Source organism: Sparus aurata, chromosome 6 (assembly GCF_900880675.1).
Source record: "Sparus aurata chromosome 6, fSpaAur1.1, whole genome shotgun sequence".
Classification (NCBI taxonomy): domain Eukaryota; kingdom Metazoa; phylum Chordata; class Actinopteri; order Spariformes; family Sparidae; genus Sparus; species Sparus aurata.
In genome coordinates, this window is record NC_044192.1 from 3,509,292 (window position 1) to 3,529,101 (window position 19,810).

Below are 19,810 nucleotides of genomic sequence, written 5' to 3' on the forward strand. Positions count from 1 at the left end.
CTGGTTCTGACTGAGAGACGCTCAAGTTGTTGATTTTGGTATAATGTGAAATAAATGGATTTCCATATCTGAACATAGTTTTTTGTTAACTTGAGCATGTTGTAATGACAGCAGCTGATACAAAGAGCAGGAGGCCCGACATCTACACCTGAGCCACACACATTACTGAGCAAACAAACGGTGTGTCCGCTGATCATCTTTACCTGAACTTGATAGGTCTTCTCCAGAAGTCATGGTGTTGTTTTCAGCTCCCATGTGAGACTGTTACGGCGGGCCCTCTACTGTCCTAAAAACCAGCCTCTGTCTTCACTGAAGTCAAACCTCTGTGATCACATTTGGCTGCATTAAGACAACAGAGGAGGGTTGTGATGATGAGACGCTCCAACTCTCACCTGAAGTCACTCTTTTCTTTCTCCTCACACCTGCTGCAACACATCACTGATCACATGACTCAGATATCCAATGAAAACGTGATGAGGTGTGTGTGTATGAACCTCAGTGAAATATGATCCAGTGTATTATCCTCTGGCATGGATTTTCTGTGTGTGTGTGTGTGTGCATGTGTGTGTGTGTGTGTGTGTGTGTGTGTGTGTGTGTGTGTGTCATCCTGTTTTGATGAAGCTGCTATTTTCCAAGAAACTCGTCCCTTGCAAACATTCCCTCATGCTTGCACTATTAGAAGACGAGTATTTACGGTCTAACCATCTATTATTTGTAATGATTCTCCTGAATGCTGCTCACTGGTTCCAACATGTTCGTGCACACCGACTGTGTGAAGCTGTGTGTTAACTGAGGGCAGCAGAGGGAAAGAGCAGTTTTGCCCTTTGGGGTCCAACTGGTTTACCAACACTTGTGTCTTTGTGTTGAACTGAACTGAGTTTAAACACACAGTATTAACTTCTGCCACGAGGAATCTCTCAATCTAACCGATGACATAAAGACCAAGAGGAGGAGGTGTGTGTGGTCTGCAGTGGAGGTGCTCCAGGAGGAGGACGGCCAGCGCCACAAGCTGAGAGGCTTCACCAAAAAATACTGTTTACTGACCACCATGAGTCAGCTGCATAAATGACTGGACTGGAGTGCACTTTGATCCATGTTATATTGTTCTTAAAGTTATGTTAGTGCCTGATGCCATCACTCCCCTGCTATAGCAGATAGTTTGTTACAAATCACAAGCGCCCCCGATCACTTCCGGTGCACAGTGGAGTCGAGCCGGGCACGGCTGCTTTGGGTTCCAGCTGCTTGATCTATTTTTGAGATTAAGAAAAATCGGTCGGCTCTACTATTTTGCACGATGTTCATTGTTTGTCCTTCAAGGAATTAAGATGGTTAAAAAATTCCAAGGGGTCATATAAGTTAAAATGATCCTGCTTGTTGTGTATTGTGAGAAACATGAGAAAACCTGCCTGAATAAACTCAGTCTACTGCTACAAGTTAAAGGTGTATTTACTCATTACTTTAATACAGTTATAAAAAGACAATTGCAGCAGGGAGAGAAAGAAGATAACTGGATTTAATGGAATTGTAGAATTAGAAATGTGACAGTTATGGTCAAAGTCCTTTGGGAGGTGAACACAGGTGTGTCGGGGCAGGTTGGCGCTCCAATTGTGTCATCCACCTGTTAAAAATTAACAAATCACCTACAGTGTGTACCTGCCGGGACATCAACAACTATGGAGCTTCTTCCTCTCGTGTGTCTCTGTCTGCTGAGCTGCTCTGGAGACGGTAAGAAAACTGATCATCATCACTGACACTTTGTCATTTCACTTAATTTCATCTCAACAGGAACAATGTGGAAACATGCTGGATGTTAATCAGGCTGCTTCCTGCTTTAGTGCGCACGAGACACCTGCTCAGCGCCCGGTGACGTCACATGCACCCTGATAATCAGCGCACATCGATAGTATTGATTGGATTGATGCTCTATAATGATGTGGCTTCTTCACTAGTAATGTGTGTGTGCTTGCGTGTGTTTTGTGTGCGTGTTTTGTCTATATGTGTATTTGTGTGTGTATGTGTGTGTGTGTGTGTGTGTGTGTGTTTCCTGTGAAATGAAACTTAACACAGCACTCTCTCCTCTTTCACTTCACAGTTGCTTATACAGAAGATTAAAATGTAATTAAATATAAATGACTTTATGTTTTGTTTGGTTTTCTCTCCAAACACAAACAAACAACAAACAAACTGTCTTTATTTTCATGACTGAATAAACAAACTGACCTTAAAGGACGACACAGTTTATACTGTTTAACTGTGTTTACATGTGGCGGACCCTGCCACCTTTCTTGTCTTAGACAGTTTTGTTCTGGGACCTTATTTTTGTATTGTGATCTGGATATAAAGTTGTGTATGTTAAACAAAAGAGAGGGCTCTAAGCTAAGGATTACCTGGGCCGCGGTGTATGCTGGGAGTTGTAGTATGTTTTGACTGAGCAGCCAGTAAAGGATGTTAACTTCAGCTCTCTGTCGTCACGTCTTTATTCACTCACTTAGAAAGAACCCAACACAACAATCTTCCTCTGAGAACAGCTTGTTTGTTCATTTCTGAACAAATATTTGTATTATTACCTCATTAATATTGTAAATAATAGAGTTTGAAGTTTGTCTCCCAAACTACACAGTGACTCTTTAAAGCTGCTACACCTTTATTCCTCCACCAATTGTAGTCACACCTGCTGTGAACTGCAGGTTTTATTTAAAGTTGCTGTTTCTGAGTCTCATTCCTCAGATACTGAAGTATTGAGATGTAGGATGGTCGGCGTCCATCCCGATTAGCAGCTTTAAACGGTCACTGTGTCGTTTCAAACTTCAATATTTACAATCTTAAAGAAGCGATAAACAAGCTGTTGTGAGATAAATAAGGTTGTTTAGGCAGCAGGGCTCAGCAGCCTCCCAGTCAGCCGAGCACAGACTCTGAGACCGACCCAGGACAGTTTTAAGACGATACAGAGGTGATTTACAGCGACGCTGACCAGGACTACGACTCCAGAGACGAGTTACTTGACCAGTTAAAAGTTACTTGTGGTGTGTTTAAAAAACTCTTGTTAATATGTTCACAGGTGCATTTCTGAAACCAATCGTCAAAGTACTTGATGAAAAAGAAGACAAGGTGCTGCTGCACTGTGAGGTCCAAGGAACTCTCCCTAAACCTACAGTAGTGTGGCGGACCCTGACAGGAGAAATCTTCCCTTCCATTAAGACAGAGGTCACGAAGGAGGATGGCAGCTACTCCATCTTCCTGGAAACCACTGTGACCGAGGACGGCCTCTATTACTGTGAAGCCAAACTGGAAGGAACTGGTGAATTTTCGGCTTCTGCGATCTTTGCATTTAAAAGCAGTGAGTCTCTGTTTTGTGATTTCCCCGTGTGTTGTTTTGATATTAACTGTTCTCTGTGTAAACTCTGTGATCAGTCTGCTGTGAGAGTTACATGAGCTCGTTCTGCTGTTTGTTGCAGCTGGCCACGAGGAAACGCTTGGAAGCCTTGGAATTGCACTTATAGCTGTTGGAGCAACTTTGGCAGTTACAGCGCTGATACTGTTCATCTATATATACATGAAAAGAAGAAATGGAGGTACGTTTGAATATTTTTTCAGTCAATAAATCCTGTCATTTCCAGTCTATGGTAGTTTTTGTCTTTGGTGTTTAGATTTATAGAAAACTTCCTGAGAGTGTATTTAAATAAGAGGCCTCTGGGTCTAATAATGAGTAAATATAATGTGAATAACGATGTGGATGTATTACAGGCTGTTAATCAAAGAGCTCTGCTGTGGGCCTCAGTTCCTCCTGTTCACACAGCTGTCGTTAAAACAAGTTTGTTGTTATCGCTAAAACGAGATCCACAATCACAGATGTTAGAGACCAAACCCCTTCATGATGACCGACGACTCAACACGAAATCTTATTTGTAGTTAATTTGTGTGATAATAGAATCAAGATTTTCACTCTGGTTTTACAAGAGGACTAACTTTACTCTGCTGCACTTTATTATCATCAGTCCTGACAGAAGGAGCTTTCAGACGTTGTGCTGTGGTTTTCTAAAAGTTTTGAGATGCGACTTTCTCACTCTACTCTACAAATGCTGAAAGTTGTCAGATATTTTACTTATGCTGTGTTCCAGCTTCATTTCACTCCGACCCAGTGAGATCTGCACTGATGCTTACAGCTCTGCACAAATCTCACAAGTGTTTACCTTTATTTTGGAGCCCAGACTTGAGCTTGTGGTTGCAGAAGCCCGTTCACGCTGCTTTTCACGGTGGGAATCTTGCACCAAGATTTTGCCGCAACAGAGGCGAGATGGCGTCTGTGTGAACGGAGAAGCCGGCAGTGTGAGACAAAAGTGTGTCAGTCTGACAACTAAACAGATCCTTCACTCATCAAATAAGAGATAAATGTCCCAAATTTCAACCCACAAAGCAAAGTAACAATTTCAGAGCCGGCCAAAGGCATAAACGAACTATGCGGCCGCCAAGATTTTATTTTATTTTTTTTACATTTTAAATACTTTAAACAAGTGACATGAATGAATAAATAATTCAAGACAAGGTGATTCTGATTTCATGACCAATATACCAGCCTACAACTGCTGTGTCTCTCATGCACATAAACTAGACACCTTGCGTGCATTGATTAAGCAAGGATGGATTTGGATGGAGTTCCTCTGAATGAACCTGAATGACCCAAGAGGTCAAAGGGCCCTGAAGCCCAAGTCGTGGCGTGAAGTCACTACCTCAACAAGTCAAAAAGCAAAAAGGCTGTGAATCTGAACGAATCTCCAGCTGGCCTTCCCAAAAAAAGCACCAGAATACAGGAAATCATATCTACCAAATTCAAAATTCCCCCCAAATTAAATTCTGCTGAGGGCCCCCAAAAGGCTGGGGCCGGCACTGAACGAGTCCAAACAACAGTATTGTGTTAGCAGGTTGTGTCTTCATAAGTGTGACTGGCAAAGGACAAAAAAGCAGGAAAATATACGACGCACCTACCATGATGCGGCAACAAAGTGGATTTGCATGATTTACGAGAGCCTCATTTTCAGGTTAGAAAAGACGGATTTCTGGATTTATCTGGAATAATCACACCCCTGCATCTCATATGAGGAATAAAACCATGTAAACGTTTAGATTAACAGGTGGAAACGCGTGAAAGAAACCACACAGATCTCACCGTCATGATGTTTACCACCACAACTCTTTGCTTCTGAAAAGGCGGCGTGCTGTATGAAGAGACACACGCTGCTTGTTTCAGTGTGAACAAAGCGTTCGTTGCAGTGATAATGTGAAGTCTCTGCGTGAAAAGGGCTAAAGATACACTTTGAGTCGTGTTCTTTACTGTGTTTTCAAAATGACTTTTGAAACAAATTAAAAATGAAAATCACAAACCACTGTGATTGTTTGTTTTGCCTGAATATGATCAAGAATTTTCTTTTTCTTTAATATCATGATTTTGTGTTATTTCCTGCAGGTTCAACAGTGGCTGTGTGATAATAAGGAAACATCTGTGTTTGAACAACAGCCCTCGACGAAACAACTCAACGCTTCAACGTCACTCTGACGGAGTCTCCAACAAAACTGAGATGAAGCTGAAAGCAGAGCTGTTGACTTACAAGACGAGAAAGTTAATCCTGAGCATCGCTGCAGAGATACTGTGACAGTTCTGTTACCTTTTACAATGATGTTTTACTCAAAGATCCTGTTTTAATAAAAAGGTTAAAGAATGTGTCACAAAGTTAACGTCTCTAATATACAAACTACTTTTCACCTGTTTCAGATTCAGATTTAATGTCAGGGACATTTTCACATACAAGGAATTTAGCTTTGTGTTTTGGTGCATAATGTTTCTACACAGTAAGAGAAACTACTGCAAGTTAAAAATCCTTAATATATAATAGAAATTTAGAATAAAAAATAATGTCAAATAAATCTGTTTGACCAGCTAAAGGTAACGAGATAGCGCCATCACAGTCCGAGATAAACGTTAAGTCCAATAATTCCTTTGTCAGATCGGTCGCCCCCCTCGTGGCCCAATTGTTGAAAAACATGCGTTAAAGTGCCCTCCTGGGAGCCAAAACGTGTGCTAAAGTGCCCTCATGGGAGCTAAAACACACTAAATTGCCCCCTTGGCTGGTTGAAACATGATAAAGTGCCCTCTTGGGTGGCAAAAACGCATGCTAAAGTGCCCTCTTGGGAGCTAAAACACGTGCTAAAGTGCCCTCTTGGTTGGCAAAACACACTAAATTGCCCCTTTGGCTGGTTGAAACATGCGCTAAAGTGCCCTCTTGGGAGCCAAAACGTGCTAAAATGCCCTTCTATTCACCCCTGCCTGTCTTAGTACAACAGATTTAATTTGCACATTATTTCCCTCCATTTCCAGTTGTTCAGATTTCAATCCCTGTTCAGATTGGCTATTTGACTTAATCATTCAAAATCATGCTTTGCAAAATCTAAATAAAATAATTTAAATAAAAAACTGATTTAACAAAATAACTATTACAGAAACCTTAATCAGTGGCTTTAGCAATTTGTTTCAAAGGGAGATATGACACCACCACTTAAAATGCAACCAGTAATACATTTATTGACATATTTTGTCAACTCCTTGAAATACAAAGACAGCACTTTGAAATCAAGATAATGAGTATAATACACTGTATGATCTCTGTTTCTTTGCAGAGGAATTTAACAAGTGCTCTGGCTAAATGGACCAAAAGAAAAGACTTTACATTCAGTCTACAGTTCGTCTGTCTCAAAGCTCATTTCTTCAAGTAAAACAAAAAATGTTCCCCATAGTAAGATGTTATGAGCTTCTTTAAAAACAAGATCAATATTATAATAGACATTTGAAATGATGTCATAACCTCAACATTTTTTCTCATTTAACTTTTTTTAAATCAAATTTTTGACTTTTTATCTTATAATTTTGACTTTTCAGTGTCCTAATTTAGACTTTATCCCACAACTGAATTTCTATCACATCATTTTGATTTTATTATTTTTTTAACTCATAATTTCAATCTCATATTTCTGACTTTGCATGGGGAACTTTTTTATTTCACTCTCAGAAATGGGCTTCCAGATGTCCACAAGTGCTTATTTAGTAGCATACAAAATACAAATATGAGCATTTGCATAAATTGTGCAAAACTTAGACCTAACCTTAGAGCATGAACTTCAACAGAAAACTTCAATATGTGAAGTTATAACCACTCCAACACAAGATGAGACATCTGAACACAACCTTCAAAGGTTTTCTGCAGGAGTTTGTTTCCTAAACTATGCACAAGTGAGGAACACTGTCCTGCACCGACGTTCATCAGGACCTTCTGAATGACTTCAAATGTGTACCTTACTTCCTTCGAACAGTCTATGTTGAGTGCAAAAAGAAGAACCGTCAGCAAGGCAGTGGCGTGTGGGATGTCCTTCAGATCAGGCAGGATCACTTTTTCTTGAAGGACCACTGTGAGTCAGTGATGTCTTCTCCATCTTCACCATCACAACACCAACTTTCATCCCCCGACTGAACGTGTTTTCACCATCTGTGGCCTACACAACATGTCAAAGAAAGCAAAAATATCTTACCATCTTAATTTGTTCTTGCAGTAATGTTTATATGATGGCACCTACAAAGGCCACATAACAAAGTGAGTTCCATTTGCTGTTTAAACCAGCTGATCGATCAAACATGGTGTCAGATTTGGATCGATTTTATCAAAGATGGACAGAGCTTTTCAAAGTGACTTTCTGTTAAGGAATGGACTGCATACTTGTGTCTAACATCTACAGACAGCACATGTTAAAGTAGATATGTTTGCAAATCTACTCTACTGTCCTAAAACCAGCCTCTGTCTTCATGAAGTCAAACCTCTGTGATCACATTTGGCTGCATTAAGACAACAGAGGAGGGTTGTGATGATGAGACGCTCCAACTCTCACCTGAAGTCACTCTTTTCTTTCTCCTCACACCTGCTGCAACACATCACTGATCACATGACTCAGATATCCAATGAAAACGTGTCTGAATGTGTTTGTATGTATTTTTAAATGAACAGCAGAAATGAACCTCAGTGAAATAAGATCCTGTGTGTGTGTGTGTGTTTCATATCATGTTTTGATAAAGCTGCTATTTTCCGAGAAACTCAAACATTTCCTTGTGGTTTCACTATTAGAAGGATTTAAAAACACGTATATGTATTAAAAAGGCGTGAACACTAAACAGAGGTTGTCTGGGACATAAAACCAAATATTTCAAAAAAATGTATTGCAGTTCTCTCACTGAAATGTTTTAAATATTGAGCTCATTTTCTTGTCATTGGGTCTGGTCCTGATGTTTTATTGGAGGAGCTGCACAGAGATGATTCACTGCTGCTGATCAGGAAGAGAAGCTGCTGTCAGACACTAACAGTGAAGCTGAAGCTGAATCTGAGGCTGGAAAGTGTTTTTATACACAGCTTTAATGTGAGTGTGAAGACAAAGTGCAGAATTCATGAGTCATAGTTAATATGTGCGGTGATGACGCTTTTATTGTGAAAGTGTGTACCGGATGCTGAGGAACAGAAGCAGTGTGTGATGAAGCGTCAGAGTGTTGAGGAGTGTGTGCAGCTCCGTCACATAGAGCCTCCATCAGTGAGGTGAATCCTCAGAGGACATCAACAACTATGGAGCTTCTTCCTCTCGTGTGTCTCTGTCTGCTGAGCTGCTCTGGAGACGGTAAGAAAACTGATCATCATCACTGACACTTTGTCATTTCACTTTATTTCATCTCAACAGGAACAATGTGGAAACATGCTGGATGTTAATCAGGCTGCACATCGATAGTATTGATCGGATCGATTATAGAAGAATTACAGCAGAATGATGCTGAGTTTTATCTCCAGATGCTTTATGATGATGTGTCGTCATCACTGCTGTGTGTGTGCGTGTTCGTGCGTGTGCGCATGCTCGTGGGGCGTCGTCTCCATCCTGCTGCAGACTCTCGCAGGTTTCACAGAAACTCTTGTGATGAAATGAAACCTTCCGGATGTTGTGATCGTTGGACTTTGGTCTCTTTTATCGGAGGTGAAATAAAACGCGTGTGTGGAACATTTGATAGTTAATCATCGTTAATGAGTAACTCCTGAATCACTGTGATTTATAGACTATATAGGAGATAATGAGTTACTACAGGTCAGACTGGAGATAATCAATGAATCATCAGGTGATGATCAGTTCATGAGGAGGGCAATAAAATGATCTTTTAAAGGCGCATTTCAAAGAACTCAAGGACACATAACAACAGACAGTACAACAGAAACAGGAGACAGTTTAGTGCAAATGAGGATAAATAAATAAAAAAATAAAATGAAATAAAATAGATAAGAAGATGTAATGACATGGTTCCAGGAGCTCGGCACAGAGTTCAGACTCTGCAGTCGTCACCATACAGGAAGTGAACCGGGCCGGGTCAGGCAGGGTCAGACTTCCAGGGTGAGAACAGAGAATAGAGTGTGATTATGTGATCAGTCTGACACAGAGAAGGCCACTCAGAATAATAAGTGTGTTTTCAGGTGAGATTTAAAGGTGGAGACAGTGTCAGAGGTGTGAATGTCTGCTGGGAGAGAGTTCCAGAGGCTGGGGGCAGATCGGCTGACAGCTCTGGACCTCGTGGTGGTTCTGTTGGCAGATGGTGAAGAGCTGGATGGTAGAAGAGGAGCGGAGAGTGCAGGAGGGTGTGTGGATGTGGATCAGTTCAGAGAGATATGATGGTGCCAGGTTATGAAGGATCTTCAAAGTGAGGAGAAGAATCTTAAAATCACTGCAGGATTTGATCAGGAGCCGATGGAGCTGCTGCAGGCTGGAGTGATGTGTTCAGCAGAGGGAGTTCTGCTGATGATACGGCAGCTCAGTTCTGGACCAGCTGGAGTTTATGGAGAGATTTCAGAGGAAGACCACGGAGGAGAGAATTACAGAAGTCCAGACGGGATGTAATCAGAGTGTTAACGAGAATATCAGTGCAGGCTGGTGTGAGTGAGAGACGGAGACGGTTGATGTTGTGTAGATGGAAGTTTGCAGACCAGGTAACATTATTGATTAGTGAATAATAATACAGAGTAGTTAACAGGTAGACTCACTGATTTTAATTACTTCATCATCATGTGAATAGTTAACTAATGATTAAGTTATTAGTAAGTAATAAGTTATTACTGTTTGTTGCTTCTTAGGTAATCAGTAGCAGCTCATTAAGAAAGTGTTCAGCATGTTGATTCACAGATGATTATGAACGAGTCATTACCTAATGATTAATGAATATAGTATCTCAGCATGTTCTCTCATTAATCATCAAGTTGTTCCTGATTGGTTCCTCAGTAACTCCTCATATGTTTGTTGACCTCATTGTAAAGTGTTGCTGCTGAATCTTTAACTTCAGCCTGTGAACTGCTGTAACAACATATTTCAGTGCTTTTATGAAATGTGAACCAAAAACAAAACAACAACCACAAATCACACATAAAGTCATCAGCAGGTCGTGTTGGGACGTTTGTGTGTTTGTTCTTTAACTTGTTGTGTTTTCTTCCAGGGTCAGTTGTCGTCACCGTGGAGGAAGGAAGTGACGCCATGTTGCCCTGCTCCATCAACACCAAGGAGAACATCGAGAAACTGACGTTTGACTGGAAGAAAGGCGGTCTGGAGGTTTTCTTTTATCAGAACGGCAAACATTACAATAACGGAGGCCGAACAGGTCAAGATAAACAGTTCCAAGGACGCGTTTTTCATTTTGAGGATGAACTGAAACACGGCAACGCCTCCATAAAAATCAGCAGAACACAGCTGACTGACAGCGGAAACTACGCCTGTACTTTCCCCCCCAACAGAAGTCCATCCAGCGTCACTCTTCATGTCGGTGAGTATTTTATCAAACAGTTCTGACGACTGATGGACTGTTAAAGTTCTTACATTTCATCATTTGAAGTGTTTGTGTCACATTTCTTTCTCAAACCGTCTCCAGACTTCCTGTTAATGTCAACAATAAATTATTAAATCACATAATGATCACACTTTTATTTGTTTGTGTTTATTCTGACTGATGTGATGATTTGTTCTTTGATGTTTCGTTGGTGTTTATTACCTATTTGCTGATCATAATATTAAATATTATAATTATATTTAACTCAATACTGCTTTTCCAAACACACAGGATTTGTTCATGCAACTGAGAGACAGCTGAAGTTATTATATCCACAACTATCAGATAAATTAATATTGTGTAGATATTAATATTGATTAATGTTCCTCTGGTACGAGCTGCAGGTCTTCTGGTTATATTCCTGCTTTAACTCACTTCATCATGTTACTTTTTGTGGCTGCAGCGATCAAAGTTCCTCACAGAGACGAACAGTTTCATCTCAGATTAACTCAGAAACTCTAATTCTGTTGATGTTTCAGTTTCCCAGCATCACATGTTTTCCATGTTGGTGATATCACATCATCACTCTGATATAATTATTGTGTTCTGTTTTCCCTTTTAGCTCCTGATCCAGAGCGCTCTGTGTTAAAAGACAGAACAGGTGAAAACATCCCAGGTGAGTCCTGATTGTGATGACGTCACTCTCCACCTGTCACTAACAGTAAATGTCTGTCATCAGCTCCACAGGCCTCAGTATCATTCAACACACTAACATCTGTTGAGCTGAACCTCTGTGTGTCATTCTGCTGTGTTACACATCTGGAGACAACAACATCTGTTCAGTTTGTGTCACTGTCAGAGATTTACAATATAAACTGCTTTTATATTATATTTATAATGACAGTGGATATAGATTTTAAATACTGTACATTGTCAACTCGGTGACAAAAACACATTCAAAGTTTTCTCACACTCAATATGCCAGTTTATCAGGTAACATAGATTAACATAGATAAAACTAACCAGTCTCATTAATCAGCTCAGGAATTAATCTTCTTGAAGGTTTTAATAATCAGATTGTGTTGAAACTGTTTACAGATGTTGATTCAGTCTTATTGTCAGTCTGCAGACTGTAGTGTGTTGTCTGTGTAGTGTGTTGGGATACTGAGAGGTGTTTCTAATATTCAGTCCACCCTCATTTGACAGAATTAAGCTACAAGAATACATAAAAACGCACTGGTTAAATGTGCCACAACCGCCACAATCAAGCAGAACCTGAATTAATTGTATGCTTAATTTCCATTCAGGCAGCCTGATTAAAATATTTCTTACTATCACAACACCCATTGAATCTTCAGGTGTGTATACCTTGGAAGATTCAGTCTTTTATTTTTTTATAACACAGTTTTTAAATTGTAGCTCATCAAATTTAGCAGTAATTCACTGTATACGTGCCCTGATATAGGTCAGAATCTGCTTCAAACTGGAAGAGGCTAAAAATATTTGAAATAGTGCTGAACTATGTCTGTAGCCGCTTCCTGTGTCCTAGTTCTCTTGAGAGGCTGAGACTGGGAGGATTAACCTTTCTATGATGTGCCGTCCAATGATTAATGTCCACTCCAAGTTATTCCGTTTTTAATGGTTTTATTGAATAATTCACGGAATGAAAAATAGGTAAAAGACTGTGAACTAAACATGCAGTGAACAAAAAATGTGTGCTACCTGGTCACCCCCTCTCTTACACTGGCATCTAGGTGATGGATTAAATTATATAGCCTAGGTTAATTAAGAGGTTCATGTCACATCATGTCACCTAACTGAAATAAGTGAAAATACACATAAAAAACATATCTAACGCAAATATATGGTTCTACAGTGAATGAGGCTGATATTGTGCTTTTATATTGATCTGTTCCCTGTTTTTCTCTGCACACTGTACAAAAAACAAAAAAAGCATCCCAATATTTTTTATACTACAATTATCCTTTTAAGTATATTGTTTCTATGATGTTCACAGGTGCAGCCCCAAAGCCATCAGTCACAATACTTGCTGAAACGAAGGACTGGTCTGTGCTGCAGTGTGAAGCTCATGGTGATCCACTTCCTACAGTAGAGTGGAAGGACAGTGATAACAACACTCTTAATGCTGATACACCTCAGATCTCAGAGAGAGGAGGTCGATCATACATCACTGTCAAGACAACTGTGACCAAGACTGACAACTACAGCTGTGTAGCTACACAGGAGAAGTTCAGCCATCAGATTGCTGCTGTGACCTTTGTGCACTTGACAGGTGAGTGATATTTGAATATTCAATCAATTTAATGATCTATGTGTTTTAAAAACTTTAATGAGTTCAGACTGAACACACAGGTCATCAGCTCAAAGTCTATAGATGTTGAAAAAGTTTCAAACTGAAGAAACTCTGAAACTTAAAATATAAAAGTAGATAAATGTGTTCTGGATGTAAATAAGAAGAAGTTCATGTTTGTGCTGCTGAAACATTCACTGTAAAAACTCTCCAGCTGTTAAATGAACTGGAATGAAATCAACTTTTGTGTTCAGTCTGAATTCACCTTTAAGGATCATTTCCATCATGAATTATTGTCTGTATGTTGGATATGACGACGTCCAGCTGTGATGATACATGACTACAATCTGAACACAGACACTTGATTCATGTGTTCATTTAGTTGATGAATGAGAGAAACTTTGAGTCCTGAAACACATCTGAGCTCCGTCTCCTGGAGTCACACTGGAGCTGCTTCTGGTTCTGATGTCACAGGATCTTCATCACTGAATCTTTTTCTCAGTGACATAAAAGAATGATGTTGGTACCGGGCTCAGGTCCACTGAGGAGCTCAGACTGAAAGTGCTCCTGAACTCTGAGCCTCCTTTTCTGTCAAGTTTGTGGCTCCTTTCCAGTTGAGAGGCAGTTTCCACAAACGAGGCCTGTAGTGAAGCTCCACAGCTGCCTCTTCTGCCTGCTGACTGTTTCAATCCTTCACAGCGACTGTCTGTCAGTTCACACCTGGACAAGTTCAATGTACAGACATGTGCTTACTGAACAAAGATTTCTGCATCCACACACTCAAATGAATCACAGCACACAAAGTGAGTCTCACACACAGCTGAGCTGGTTGTTCAGCACATAATAACTACGAGGTGTAACTGTGGAGGAACTGATGGACCCGACTGACAGAACTGGATCAGAACACACAAACAGAATATGAGCTGCTGAGTGAGTAGAAGAGGAAACAGAAGATAATCTGACATGACGCTGATCTGAAGTGATGAGTTATGATGAGAGATAATAACAACATGAGTCATTAAACATCATCACAGGTTTGAACTCACTCTGACTAAATATTCATCAAACGTTACATTCCTGCATCCAGAAAGACAGAAACAGAACAACAGCTGCTGAACCTTCACACAGTGTTACAGCTCAGTTTAACGTCACTTTATCACTTATTTCTTGTGCGTCAGTCTGCAGCTGTTGTAGTCGTTTGATTTGATGTCTGATGATGAATCTAAATGATAAAAACATGAAACAAAGCTGCAGTTTTTAATAAATAATAAAGGATGACGCTCTTCTTCCTGTTTGAGCTGCTGTCGAATACAACAGAAGAATTATAACAGATGTGATGATCAGTTTTCTGTTCTGGCAGCTGGAGACTGTCCATCAAATACACTCAGCGGACACTTTATTAGGTTCACCTGTACGACCTGTTAACGAGATCAGATTCAATACATCTTTATTTACACTGAGTGAATTAACGAGACGAAGAAAACTCAGTGTGACGTCCAACCAGAGGTGTAAAAAGCAGCGAGGAGCAGATTGTGTACATTCAGTTTGTATCAGAGTAACTAGTAACTATATCTGTCTGATTAATGTAGTGGAGTAAAAAGTACAATGTCACCTTTTGAAATGTAGTGAAGTAGAAGTTTAGAGTACAATTATCAGCTCAGTAATGGAGTATTTGTACCCGCGTGTCTCTAAATGTTTGTTAATCTGAGTTGTTGTCAGAGACTCAAACAAAAAGCTTTTAAACACTTAATGTTTCATATTTTAAAACACATTATTTCTCCGACTTTAGTGTCATAAATAATATATCAGACGACAAATCTCATGTGACGTCATTTCAGGATTATGTTTTAGTGAGTCGTGATCTTTTTTTTTTTTTTTTAAATCAACTTAAAGCTTTTTAAAGTTAAAACAGTTTGGATGGTCGACTGTATAAAATCCAGACGAAGCCTCCAGGTGTGAAAGTGACTCCAGTGCTGAAGAGTCTTAAACCTGCATTCTTTCTAACCACCAGCAGGGGGCGACTCCACTGGTTTCAAGAAGAAGTCGAAATCAAGAGACAAGTGAAGTCATTTCCTCATAAGCTTACGTACGTAAGCTTATGAGGAAATGACTTCACTTGTCTCTTGATTTCTTCCCTCAGTAAACAGTCTGCTGATGAGTTCATGCTCTCAGTCTCTAGTTTCAAGTCTTCTTCAACACAACATGATGTTCATTTAGTCAATTATTCTCCTGTTGACCGTAAAACAGACCAGAAAGCAGCTGTGTGTGTGTGTGATTTAGGGGGCGTGGCTTCCTCGTGATTAACAAGTCAGATCCAATCAGGATCTCCTCCTCAGCTCCGCCCCCTCTCATCCAAATATGGTCACTTCTGGCTCCAAAGGAAACAAGATGTTTTTGACGGCTGTGATGTCAAACTGGAGGCTTCAAACCGGCAGCTTTTATTGTTATATTGTGCTTTTTTTCTGTTTGTCTTCAACACTCTTTGATCCTCATTGAAATCCAGGAGAATATTTTTAATCATTTTAACTTTCTTAATATATATTTTTATTTATGTTCACAGGTGCAGCTACAGAACCTTCTGTCATAGTACTTGATCAGACGGAGGATGGGTTGCTGTTGCAGTGTGTCGTTAAAGGAGCTTCTCCAAAACCTAAAGTGGAGTGGAAGGACAGTTCTGGAAACATCCTTCCTGTTAAAGATCTGAAGGAAACAGAAAGAGGAGACAGCTACGACATCGTCCTCCAAACTGCTGTAACCAAGACTGATCGCTATCGCTGTGTCGTCACTCAGGAAGAAATCAACCATCACATTCATGCTGAGACCCTTGTGACTCTTAATGGTGAGATCATTCTTAGTATTTCAATGCTTTAAAATCTGTATTATCTGTTAACTCAGGTTGTCTCTTCTTTATCTGATTCTGTCTGAACATCTGAAACAATGAAGTGTGACAAACATCCAAACACAGAATAAATCCTGCAGCAGTCCAACACTTCTTCATGACTCTGAACATAAAGGCTGTGGAGCTGCAGTTTTTACTGGACCATGTAAACTTGTAATTATAACCGTTGTGTTGCAGTGAAGGTCCAACATGACAAACAGCTTCCTCGTACTTTATTCATCAACTGCAGCAGAGTCGGTTCATCACAAGATGAGTTTGAACTTCAAATCCAGCGTTCAGTTTTGAGTTGCAGTGAAACTGAGATGAGAACAACAGATGAAGTGTAACACTGTGGTTTATAAATGTGAGCAGGAGTCTTCCTCCTCTGTCTGAGCCTGAAACCAGGAGTGAAGAAATGTTCACCACCTCCAACATTTACTCATGTTTGACTTGTGATGGAGAATCAGAGTCATGACACAGTTTGTCCACTAGAGGGCAGCATCAGGCTCATTTACACTGTTAAAAAGTCCCTCTCATTACATACAGTCACATTTTATATTCATCACATCTAAAGGATCCTAATCAGGTTTTAAAATGTTTCAGACTGAGTGAAAAATTCCGTCTTCTACTGAGACTCAACTTCAATAATCTACAGACTGTGTTGATCTGCTGCCATCAGGCCCAATAACTGTGGACCCGACCAGCACCAAGAAGCTCCCAGTGATTTGAATCTTCATGTTTGTGGACAGTAGTCAGTGGTGGAAGAAGTACTCGGATACTTTACTGAAGTGACAGAAGCAGAAACACAAAGTAAAAATACTCTGTTCCAAGTAAAAGTCCACTTGAGTCAAAGTGTCAAAGTGTCAGTAAAAGTGTTGTGAAGAAGTTTTCTATTTGATCAGATGATCCTGTGTTTTTACTGTCAGATCAAAGTGATGAATGGAACTAAGTCCATTTGTTTCTTCACTGCTGGGACCAGAACCAGAAGCAGCCTCTGAGCTGTGGAGCCCAGCAGGAGGAAACTGGACCTGAGATCAGAGCTAACATCACTGTTCCTGCTCACATTCATCCCAGTGGAGTTTTCATGTGGAACAAGTTCAGATCTCAGGAGCAGACTCACCTTTAGTGGTTCTGTGTGGGCTGTGAGGTCCAGTCTGCTGCTCATCATCTGCACTCAGGTTCTGACTCTCACATTCACTTTTATCTGTTTCAGGGCTTTCTGCTGGAGTGATTGCTGGTTTTGTAGTTCTCAGTCTCCTTTTAATTGGTATAGTTATTCTTCTAGCTGTGCTTCAATCGATGGGTTGCATCACACTTAATTGTAAGAAAGGTAAGTTTAAATATCATATCAACATATTAATGATAAACATTTCAACACAACTCATTCTTTACATGTATCTCATGTTCAGAGTCTTGACAGATGTTTTATCTTCTCAGTCGTGAATCATTCTGTTGGTTTTTCCACTCGAGACATTTGAGACGTTCTTGAATATAACTGTGTTGTTCTTCCTGCAGACGAGGAGAAGAGAGAGCCTCAAACTGAACCCAACTCATCGACCTCGCTGAGAGAATCCAGCTGATTCAGAAATGTGACTCTCTCTGCATGTGCTGTGAAGTTTGCTGCTGCTGAATGTGTTGAGTTGTGACAGTGAAACATTTAAAGAAAGCAGTCAGAGTTTCAGACGATGCTGGATGACAGTGAGGACGTTTTGTCTGCTTGTTTCAGGCAGTTTAAGAGTTCAAACCTGTTTTAAAGTCAGTTTAAAGTGGAAATGAGTTTTTGGGATCAGGGTTGTGATGCAGCAACGTGGAAATGAAGGTTGTTTGCACTTTGATGCAGAAGACGGAGATTTGGACTGAGGTGCACATTACTTGGCGTTTCTTTTAAGGAGAAGATAGTTTTCAGTTGTGATCCTGTTGAGCATATTTAGTGTACAGTAGTAACACTTACCTGATACGTCAGCTCGGCTCTTGTTGTTACTTCCACCGTTGATTCACCTCCACTGACTGACCACATTAACACACCTGTCACAGTCACATTACCTGATGAGCTCGCTTCTGTCTCAGCAGTTGTTAAAGTGCTTTCATTTAGTTTCCTTCATTGTTTTATTTAACATGCACCATAATATACATTACTATCAGCCCTTCACAATAAGAGCGGGTCCACATGCAGCACAGTGACATGTACCTGTAACAGAAGAGAGCAGGAGGCCTTTAATGCTGACAGAACTGATTATTAATGAATCCTTCTGTGAAGTGAGAATTAAATGAATTCTGATATTTGGTGAGATTCAGTTCCACTCTTGTGCAGCTTGAAGAGAAAAAATGACGGAGCGAACAAACTTTGACTGTGTTATTAATGTTGTTGAGGACAAAGACGAGCTCTTTCTCTCTGTTCTATGTTGCTTTTATTCTTTTATTTTTATACTCTGATGATCTGATGCGTCTCTAGCAGCTGGTCAGTTAATCACACGTCGCTGGTTGGATCCCCGGCTCCTCCCGTCCACATGTCCAAGTGTCCTTGAGCAACAGGCTGAAGCCCAAACTGCTCCTGATGGTCAGACCAGCACCTTGCATGGTAGCTGACTGCCATCAGTGAGTGAGTGAGTGAGTGAATGGATGAATGAGGGCAGCAGTGATGTATAAATGCGTCTATTTACCAAATCTTCTCAGACTGCTTGTAGAGCTTAAAGCTCCTGACTGAGCTCCACATGTGCTTTAAAACCATCAGACTTCACTGAACTGAAGCTGCTGTTAACGCTGTCAGTCTCTGTGAATATAATGTGACTTTACATTTGACATTTGTGTTGTTGGCATTATTTGGGTGGAGCCTGTGTTGGTTCTTGTTTGTGTTTTAAGGTGCTCAGCAGTCTGTCAGGTCCAGTTCCACACTGATGGTTCTGTTGTTCACTGATGATGCTCTTGTCGTGTTTCAGGTCATTTCAGGCAGCGCTTCATCATTTCTGTACAAACGTTTGAATAAAACATGAAAACTGTCAAACTGTGTGTTGTGACTGTTTCTGATGTTTCTGTGTTCAAACTGGGATCAAAGAAATAAAAGTGATTTTAATTTCTGGGTGTGATTCTGAGATGATCTCTATTTTACAGACATTAAAACAGTTTGAATGAAACAATATTTCAGATACGTCAGATTTAAAACAAAGCTTCTAACAAACAGACAGTTTACTGCACTGACAACTTCATTAATGAGCGACTGTCGCCTATAAATGTTTTGTTTGCCAGCATTAATAGAAGTTTTCCTTCAACACTTCTTCACAATTGTACTTAAAAAAAATACTTGAGTTCCACTGTGGTTGTTTCTCCTCTGAACTTCTGACATGTTTTCATTAGTAACTGCTGAAATCCAGAAGAGGTCAAATTATTCAGTATGTCACAAAAAAACCGAATCGATCAGAAAAAAGATTTCTGTGTCAGAACTTAGTTTTTTTCTTGTTTTCTCTCCCCTCAGATTTACCTGGTGACCATCTGGAGGAGCGACACCAGGTGAGGATTTAAAACAGTTCAAACTGGCTCCACCTGCAGCTGCAGCAGGAAAATGCTGCTTCAGTCACAGTTACAGTCAAATAACTGGACCAGAACAGAAACTTCTCTGGTCCAAAGGGACATTTTACCTCTGAAACTAAAAGTGCATTCTGCTGATAAAACTTGTGTACTTTTCCTTGAGTTACTTTGAATGCAGGACTTTAATGGTGGAGGAGTGTGTTTGTGTTGTGTTGGTCAGATC

At 40.2% G+C, this 19,810-nt stretch overlaps 1 protein-coding gene across 1 annotated transcript; it reads left to right on the top strand.

Annotated features, from left to right (window-relative positions):
- The first annotated feature begins 8,548 nt into the window (after positions 1-8,548).
- On the top strand, positions 8,549-18,379 carry LOC115582775 (hemicentin-1-like). The gene is made up of 7 exons (XM_030418975.1): positions 8,549-8,703; positions 10,550-10,873; positions 11,499-11,552; positions 12,894-13,169; positions 15,748-16,026; positions 17,279-17,395; positions 17,581-18,379. The coding sequence occupies exons 1-7, from the start codon at positions 8,652-8,654 to the stop codon at positions 17,643-17,645; spliced, it is 1,167 nt and encodes a 388-aa protein (XP_030274835.1). The 5' UTR covers positions 8,549-8,651; the 3' UTR covers positions 17,646-18,379.
- Positions 18,380-19,810: the final 1,431 nt, after the last annotated feature.